Source organism: Periophthalmus magnuspinnatus, chromosome 10 (assembly GCF_009829125.3).
Source record: "Periophthalmus magnuspinnatus isolate fPerMag1 chromosome 10, fPerMag1.2.pri, whole genome shotgun sequence".
Lineage (NCBI taxonomy): Eukaryota > Metazoa > Chordata > Actinopteri > Gobiiformes > Gobiidae > Periophthalmus > Periophthalmus magnuspinnatus.
In genome coordinates, this window is record NC_047135.1 from 11,519,411 (window position 1) to 11,529,559 (window position 10,149).

Sequence of the window (10,149 nt, forward strand, 5' to 3'; positions counted from 1 at the left end):
CACTGATGCAGAAACACAGTGAGAGCATAGGGTAGGTTTGACTTAATAAAGTTTTGCTAAAAAGTCTTGCTTAGTTTTTTCCAATTTATTATTTCAGTGAAGATGTGCCATGGAGGTAATTTATTTATTTTTACATTTGTATCAAAAGTTTGTATTTTATTTTATTTACATGTATTTATTATTATTATTATTATTATTATTATTATTATTATTATTATTATTATTATTATTATTATTATTATTATTGTTGTTATTATTATTATTATTATTATTATTATTATTATTATTATTATTATTATTATTATTATTATTATTATTATTATTATTATTATTATTATTTCATCTACCATGGGTGCTATCAAACCAAACTAAACAAAGTCATGAAAAGTAATCATAGGCAGATTTTTTTTGTTCTTTTTGTAACTGCAGATTTATCAAATGCCAATGCATTTATGAGCAGACCAAACCACAGTGACGCATGTTATTCTGTCTTCCTCTCTCCACAGACAGACAGTGGCATCTCTCATGCAGCGTTCACGACAAGTTGAATTCACTTTAGATGACTGGGGTTTACGCTGTCATTTATCCATCTCCCTGAAGATAAGATGACACTTTTACAGGTAATGTGTGAGTTTTATGATAAGGTTTTGCAGTTGTATTGTATTGTGGATACAAGTATATGTGGACTTGTGTTTTCATGACAGTTGTACAGTTATCTTATACCTTGCACTTCCCCCAATATTTCAGTGCATGAAAACATATAGCAGTATAATCGTTAAAGCTTTACTTACTAAAAAAAATGCATTTATCTACAAAACTGTACAATCAATCATCAATCATTTACATAATTTATTTCATTTTTAAATTTTTTTTGTATGAGCTTTAGAGGTGCATTATGACACTATCTGGTGATGATCTGTCGCCTGCTTGTCTCCATGGAGATTTTGCCTGTAATGTTCCACATTTTGTCATTAAACTTGACTATCTCCATAAATGGATAAATGTGTTTTTATTGCTTTGAAAATCATGCATTATTTCTTTACTGTAACTTGTCCTATTGGCATCACCTGCTAATAGCCATGGAGAAAAATGTGTTTAATTAATAATTGTGGAACATTCCATGCAAAGTTATTACATCTCCATGGAGACAAGCTGGTGGAAAACCCTCCACCCAAAACAATTACATGGTGCAGACATGAATTTACAGCTATCTTGCTGCATCTCAGGTCTGTATACATTTATATTCAGTTTGAAACTACTTCTATGACTGTTGTGGGACTGTTACCTCCTCTGAGCTAAACTGAAAAGTGCGTATTTAAACTTCCTCAATTTAGAGAGTGTAACGACCCAGTCTCTTGGATAATAATAATTTGGTTCATACTAAAGGACCACACGCTGCAATGAAGAGTCAATGTTCAAATCAAGTCACTTGTGGAGAAAGTCTCCGTTCCTTCATTGGGCTGGGCAGAGGAAGGGCGGGGGCTGCTTTCAGGCAGAAACTTACTGTGTGTGTGTTTTTTTTTTTTGGCCTGACTGTTTTGACCAAGGTACAGATCAGATCTGTGAAGTGGCAATCTAGTTTACTGCAGAAATGCATGTTTTCAACATGCAACATTTTGAGCAATAAAACACATGTATTGAAATAAATGATGTGTAATTTTAATGCCATACTGTGTAACATTACAGGCAACACAGTAACAGTAACAATCACCTGAAAAGTTACACATAATAATAATAATAATAATAATAATAATAATAATAATAATAATAATAATAATAATAATAATAATAATAATAATAATAATAATAATAATAATAATAATAATAATAATGCATTTATATTTTTGGACACTTAAAGAGGCTTTACAATGCAATATTCATTCATTACTATTATAGCCACAGTTGCCTTGGTTCAGACTTAAAGAAGCGAGCCATCAGCCAATCTGAGCCATCAGCCCCTCTGCCCACCACCAACATTCACACACCACATTCATACTAGGCCAGACATAGGCAAACTACAGCCCGAGGGCCACACACAGCCCTTTGGGTTTATTAATCCGGTTCGCCAAACGTGACTAAATTATATTAAAACAGCTAAGGGTAAACCTTGTTCAAGGTTTTTCTGCTGTGTTTATTTAACTGAAATGTAATAAATTTATTATTAATTTAACTAAACTAATTCATTTGGAAACAATTTGTACTATGAGCCTTACATATTCATACGTTGCTACATGTTACAGGCAAAATCTCTAATGTAATATATACAGTACATAAATAGGATTATTTCCCTTGTGGATCAGTAAAGTTTGTCTAAGTCTAAACAACATATATTCTCATCAAACTTTGATGTCTGTGCAGGTCTCTATGGGAGCCAAATTGCAGCTTGTAAAGGATATTTTGAGATTTTAATGATGAATACCTAGGATAAAGATGGTCTTAAATGCTTCCGAGTCATGGGTCAGCACCACGATGAATTCGTCCGACCGTTGCCATGACAACAACACGAGCAGGTGGGAGAAGGATAGTGAGCAGATGTACATGTACTTCTATCTGCTGCTGTTTTTACCTGGACTGTTCCTCAACACCATTGCCCTCTGGGTCCTCTGCAGACACATCAGGTAATTATATATGAAGCAAACCAATTCTGTTTCCTCACCTCCTTGGTCCTAAGCTACTACAACATCTACTGAGAGAAGAGAGTCTATTGGAAATAAACAACCACTTCAAAACTGGGTTGCAGCCATGTGAACACTTTGACCAGCTCTCATGTATTTGAAATTGAAGTATACAAATAGCAAGGTCATAAAATATAAAAATAATAATAATAAAAAAGTTATTTCCCAAAATATTTTTATTATTCAAAATTACCTTAAAAGACATGGATTGATACTGTCAGTGTGCTCGCTATTCGGCAGATCTGGCCTGTAACTGCCTTGGCTGGTTTCACCTACTTGTCTCTATGGTGACAGATAAGTGTAAAGCCTAAAGCCTAAATTTCCTCTCTGACCTTACCCACAGCCATTCTCATATTTTTAACCTTATCTATATTTACCCTCATAAAAAAGTGAACTGAAACACATCAGTCCTGCTCTGGTCTCGTCTGTGACAATATTCATAGATCATGAATATAAGGATGTTAAACTGTACTTTGCCTAGTTAACTAAACATCATCTTTCACTTCATCACCACATATATATTAACACTTGTACAATCATCACATCAAAACGGACTCTAAACCAGTATAAAATCCAAAACTAAACCTGGACTGTATCAGGACTAAGCAAAGTTTACATCAGGACTAAAATGGGCTCAAATCTGAATGTACTTATTGTAGGCTAACAGACAGACAATTACAATGCTTCATCCAAACGACAAAGGGATGCAACTAATTCGCCCTGTACCTGATTTTTATTCCCTTTAGTTCAGTGTGCTGTAAAATCTTCCACTGTTAAAACAAACAGACAACATAATGCCGCATATGAGTGATATCCATATTTGCCCATAATAATGGAGACCCATTACTGGACACAAATTATGAGGAAGCAAGCAGCTATTCCACACAGTTGTTTCTCTATCACATTGCAACAATAGATTAAGAGGAGGGACTAAGTGAGCGGGGCAAACTGTTCAAACTTAACCATAGTTAATAATCAGGTACAGGGTCTTTAACATGCATTTTTGTTTTTGTTTAGCATATTTTTCTTCAATCTCTATATACGAGATAAGTTTATTTTTCACATCTCATGAGGGCAACTTCATGTCCCTACCATCTTTATGTTTGAATATTACTTTTGTCTACCATGATCATTGCCTAAATAATATATAAAGCCATTTTCACACTGTATTGGTAATGGTTTTGTACTTACTAGTGAACTGTACCTTGCAGTAAGAAGACCAAAGCGGTGATCTTCATGATAAACCTGGCGATTGCAGACCTAGCCCACATCCTGTCTCTGCCGCTGAGAATCTACTACTACTTCACCCACCACTGGCCATTTGGACGTGGAGTCTGTCTGTTCTGCTTTTATCTCAAGTACCTCAATATGTACGCCGCCATCGTATTTCTGGTAAGACCACAAACATTCTCCCATACAACATTCTCTCATACATTTCAAATGTAATATGAAAGTTAGCAAGGTCATAAAAAATATATATGTATACACCCCCCCCCATATATATATATATATATATATATATATATATATATATATATACACATACATATATATATATATATATATGTATGTATATATATATATATATATATATGTATATATATATATATATATATATATATATATATATATATATATATATATATATATATATATACACATACACATATATATATATATATATATATATATATATATATATATATATATATATATATATATATATATATATATATATATATATATACACATACACACACACACCACTAAAACATCTACAGTGTGGTCTCTCTGGGATCAGATGTTTGTCTTCTTGGAGATGTTATTGCCCAAAATGTTCCACAATAAGGCATCAAACATCTATTTTGTATCCATTCAGTTACATATGCTTTTATTACTCAGAATTACCTTGAAAACATGCATTCCTACTGTGAGAAGTCACAAATCTTGTGGAAAGGCAAGACTTGGCTTGGATGGTATTGCCTTGTTGCCTTATTGTGACAGATAAGTTAATTAATGACATACTGTGGAACATTTAGGCACAGCAACATTTCCATGGAGACAAGTAGTCAGCGAACCATCCATGAAAAGTTGCAAAGTGTAGGTTATTTGACACATTCTTGTAAATAAACCTAAAACATAAACCTCGACTAGAGCAGGAGTAAACCAAGACTAGAAGAGGACCAAACCAAGTCTATACTAGGACTCAAATTTGGTTCAATCCAGGACTTGAATGAATGACATTGTGAATGCTACATTAGCCTGTATATTATCTCCCAGTCATTTCAGTGTTTGTAATTATTTGACTATCTCCTCCAGGTGTGCATCAGTGTTCAGCGATGTGTGTTCCTCCTTAAGCCCTTCTCCGCACGACGATGGAGACGACGCTATGACCTTCTGATCAGTTTCATTGTGTGGGTGGTGGTCGGTGTGTGCTGCTCTCCTTTCATTTTGATGCGCTCCCCTTCTAAACACCAACCTACAGTCTCCAATTTGACCCAGTTTAAGGACTTGAACTTATCTTTAACAAACCAAGGATGCTTCAAAGACTTACCAATGCGGCATGTCTCTCAGTCTACTGCTGTAGCTATGATTACGTTTGGTGAACTGTTTGGATTTCTTTTGCCTTTACTCTGCATAAGCTATAGCTCATTTCGAATTGCGCACTCCCTCACCCAAAAACAAAAAAGTCTAGATCATCAAAACTCACTACGAAACAGGTTGCATTCTTTCAGCTCAAATGTTGACATTCAGTACCAGGAAAAACAAGCTAAAGGTGAAAAACATCGGGCTTTGAAAATGGTGCTGAGTTGTTCGGGTCTTTTCCTGTTTTGTTTTGGTCCGTATCATGTCAACTTCCTTCTTTACTTATTGATGTCGCAGGATATTTTGACAGACTGTGTAACCGTAGTAGCTGTACGGAAATTTCACCCATTTTCTTTGTGCATAGCCAGCCTAAGTTGCTGCTTAAATCCAATTCTGTATTACTTCCTAACAACTGAATTCCGGATGCACTTTATGCAGCGGACCACCTCCTTTTCTGATACATTCCTCTCATCGCCCCTTAGCTCTCCAAAATATAATTCAGGCAAGTATAAGCCAAAACGGATGGATAGTACTTTGTCAAATTTTTGATGCTTCAGAGACTTAAATTCTATTCGAAAAAAAGATGGCAGTTTGGTCCCAGCTGCCACAGATGAACACTGTTGTTGTGTCACCGGGCAAGACACTTAAAGCACCTCGCCCCCATTGTCTTTGTGCACTGGTGTATGAGTGTTTGCGTGAATGGGTGAGTAGTTCTCTGATATGAACAATTTTTAAGTGCCTTGAAGGTAGAAAAGCACTATATAAATACAACCATGTGGTGGTACATTTATGACCGTTTAGAGTTGCCTAGAATGTTACACAGTATGGCATTAAAACAGCTGTATCTCCATGTAGACAATCAGATGGTAAAATAGATACGTTTAATGCCATAATGTGGGTAAATTCCAGGGAAAGTAATGAGATCTGAGAGTAGCAGGTATAGTAGATCTCCACCATCAATTTTTTTGTAGTACAACTTTAAGATACAGTAATATAGTTTATGGGGGTTCAGAGAGGTTCAGAATATGTGTAAATAAAAGTCAAATTCTGCGATATTAAAACAGTGCCATTCTATAAGCAGCTGATAGACTGTGGTTAATGACACTTAATGCATTTGAGTCTAAACTGACCAGAGCGGTGACATTGGTGTTAAAGTCCCTCAGCCCAAGAGTTCACTTCTGAGAATGAAACGCCTCATTTAACAAAAACTCGCAAATAAAAAACTCATTCTTACTTAACCCCACATTGTATCAGCATTACCAACTAAACACAAGCCCAATTTTTCCGGGAAGGCAACATATGAGCTGATTTTTATCATATTATCTTCATCTTAAAATAACACACATGGGCTTGGGAGTAAAAATGAAGGAGGAGATATGAACATGTTCCGGTAATTTACGCTATTGTTCCAAAGGCCATCATCCATTCATCTTAAAACTATTTAATATTTTTGCCCCTGGGGAAAAATAAATTTATTTGAATTGAACTAGTTAAGAAAGTATTTCATGCCTGTACTTAATTATTGCATGAACAGAGGCCTAAAATATGTACGCCTATGTTCATGCAGTATTTATATGGAACAAGTGGCACAATTTATCTATCTCGAGGTCAACATTTTTTTGTTGTTTTCCTTTGTACCCCTCAGTATGCAGTGATGACATTGATTTGGTATAAAACTTAAGTATATTGAACTATGGAACTGACAGATATTGAAGCTAATACACAATAGTAATGCAGATAACCATATGCATGAGATAAGAAAAAAACACAAACAATGCAACCAATTTATTTTACCCTGCATTAAAAAAGTAACTAAATACTAATATTGTAATGACAATGCCACTTCTCACTATTGTACTTCTCACTATTTAGTCCATTGCTTAATGTATTGTTTTGTAAATAAAAGTATTTTGTGGTTGTATTGTCTTTGACAGCAGTTGCAAACAGGTGGCAGTTACTGTGCTTAAACTTTCTTCCATGACAACAGAACACACTGCACTCATTTTAACTGCCATGACCTCAATTCAACTGTGCCCACACTGTGCATGATAAACCAAGAACTGCAACAACAGGAAACCCCCTTTATAATGAATTTGCATGCATGAAGAGTACAAGTACAATGTGTTTGTAATAAGGAAACAACATTACCGTATACCAAAGATCAGAAAATAGCATAATATGGGCTCTTTAACTTTCCAATTGCACATTTGTTGACCTGGTTTATGGTTAATATCTCTGTAATTACGGGGCCTATCCACAAACAAAAGCTGGTGCAAAGTTCAATGTCTTCTCTGTCAGCATAAAGAAATGTGAAGATATTTGTTTTTAACGATGAATTTAGAAAGTGAAAGCTATTACTCAACCCCAAAGATGTGATTGTTGACTTTGCAGAATTTGTAGAACATTAACCCATAAGAATAATATGGCAAGTTTGAGGAGCTAATCCCTTCCAAATAATGATAATTATAAGTAGACCTGTCACGATAACACATTTTGAAGCTTGATTTATTGCTACAGAGAAATATAATGGTAAACGATAACAACGACAAACGGCAAAATAACCATAAAACAGATAAATCCCAGGAAACCATTTTATAAATAGAAAATATTGCTTTCAAAAGTGTGTATCTTGTGTATTTCCTATAGAGTTACATAAACCCATACCCTCCAACTGAAAGCACAATGAATGCCTGCTTACGTAGTCTGATTAAATATGGTAACTTCTGACCATGTACCTGATTTTGAAGCTTGTTTGAACTATTAGCTTCAGCCTTTCTCTCATTCTAACGTTAAACTATGACAGACAAACAATTTCACTTATTTATTTTTGCAGAGCCCATAGTCAAACAGCAGCTGGCTCAGGGCTTCACAAAATTGTTGATCTAGCCAACAGGAAGTCAGAAAATGTTAACAATGATGACAATGTTAACAATGTAAGAGTCATTGGTTAAAAAAACTGTCCAGAATAGTCATAGATTGCTGATTTCATGTTTCCCAATAACAACAAACCACACAGTGTTCTTATTAATTTCATTCAACAAAGAAAAACAAAGCTGTGTATTAAAAGAAAATTCGGTCTCTCATTTTTATCACATATCTTTTTGCATTAAGGAGCAAAGGTATTTTCAGGCACAAGGAATTGAATGGTATGTACAAATGACCTAAGTTGTGCCCATTTGTAAATAACAGGTGAAACTGAATGAGTGCCCCACAGTGGAACTAAATACTGACATGACTTTTACAGTATGTGTTCAAGTGACCAGTAGGTGGAACTGTCACCAAAACAGCCGGGTGTCTGCTTCTGCAGTGAGCCTGTGTTCAAGTTTGTGCACTGTCTTGAGATCTTCAATATATCTTAACAAACAAATAAATTAAGAAAATACATACATTTTAAAACAAAACTGAGGAATAGATCAGCCGCTGTTTTTTTTTGTTTTTTTTCTGGAACACCCACAACTGGCAATTTTTGTGCATATGAAACAAAAGCCATTTTCACACAACAACATCGGACAAGGTGCAGAGAAGCAGGACCATGTCTCTATAATTTCATTCACATATGCTGTCATTGCAGACTGTTGGGCGTATACAGGTAAATGAGGTAACAGCACAAAGTTGCAACAGCGACTCCCACAGATACAAGATAGATACAGGTGTGGAATGGATGAAGCCGTTATTGACCTGAGGCTTTTGATGAGCCATTCACGATGTAAACTCAGACAGCTGGAGAGGATATGGTCTGTGTAACTGTTGAAAATTTAGTCTGAGTGTCTCCACACGTCTCCCGATCCGTTAGTTCGTGATTCTTTAACAATATTTATTTTGGGTAGATCTTTAATACATAATAAAATACCAGAGCACCCAAAATATAACTTTGGAGTAGACCACTCTAAGGAGGAAGGAGAGGAGATTCTAGCCCACTGCAGTTACAGTTAAAACCAGACGTTTACATACACTGTATAAAAAGACACATTCACTTTTTTTTCCCCCTGTCTGACATGAAATCAGACTAAACTTGTCCTGTTTTAGGTCAATTAGGATTACCAAAATTATTTTTATTTGTTAGATGCAAGAATAATGAGAGAAGGACAATTTTCCATTACTTTCTTAAAAGTAAAATGTTCACATACAGTAAGATTACTATGCCTTTAAACAATTCCAGAATGATGGATGATCCAGATGAGGTTTATTGACAACATTTGAGTTAATTAGAGACACACGTATGTATTTGAAGGTACACCTGAAACACACTACTTCTTTGTGTAACATCATGGGGAAGTCAAATGAAAACAGCCAAGATATCAGGAAGAGAAGTGTGGATTGTGCACAAGTCTGGTTCATCATTGGGTGCAATTTCCTGTTGCCTGAAGGTGCCATGTTCATCTGTTCAAATAATTATACACAAATATAAACACCATCATAGTGCGCCTTCCTGCGCCATCATAGTGCGCAGGAAGGAGATGGGTTCTGTGTCCCAGAGATAAATGTGCTTTGGTCCGAAATATGCATATCAACCTAAGAACAAAACCAAAAGACCTTGTGAAGATGCTGGTTGAAGCTGGTAAGAGTGTGTCATTATCCACAGTGAAACAAGTACTATACCGACATGGGCCGAAAGGCCACTCAGCCAGGAAGAAGCCATTACTAAAAAAAAAAAAAAAAAAAAACAAAAAAAAAAAAAAAAGACAGTTTCAGTTTGTAAATGCACAAAGGGACAAAAACCTAAATTTTTCTGACAAAACTAAAATTGAACTGTTTGGCCATAATGAGCACACTATCCTATCTGTAAAAAATACGGGGGGTGGCAGCATCATGTTATGGAGTTGTCTTGCTACGGGAGGGACTGGTGCACTTCACAAAATAGATGTCATCATGAGGAAAGAACATTAAG

The 10,149-nt window shown here is 35.3% G+C and overlaps 1 protein-coding gene across 1 annotated transcript; it reads left to right on the plus strand.

The window, feature by feature from the left end:
- Positions 1 to 508: 508 nt before the first annotated feature.
- Positions 509 to 7,216, plus strand: p2ry10 (P2Y receptor family member 10). Its single transcript, XM_033974396.2, has 4 exons — positions 509 to 620; positions 2,359 to 2,618; positions 3,887 to 4,067; positions 4,995 to 7,216. Exons 2-4 carry the CDS (start codon positions 2,431 to 2,433, stop codon positions 5,808 to 5,810), a joined length of 1,185 nt encoding a protein of 394 aa, XP_033830287.1. The 5' UTR covers positions 509 to 620; positions 2,359 to 2,430; the 3' UTR covers positions 5,811 to 7,216.
- Positions 7,217 to 10,149: the final 2,933 nt, after the last annotated feature.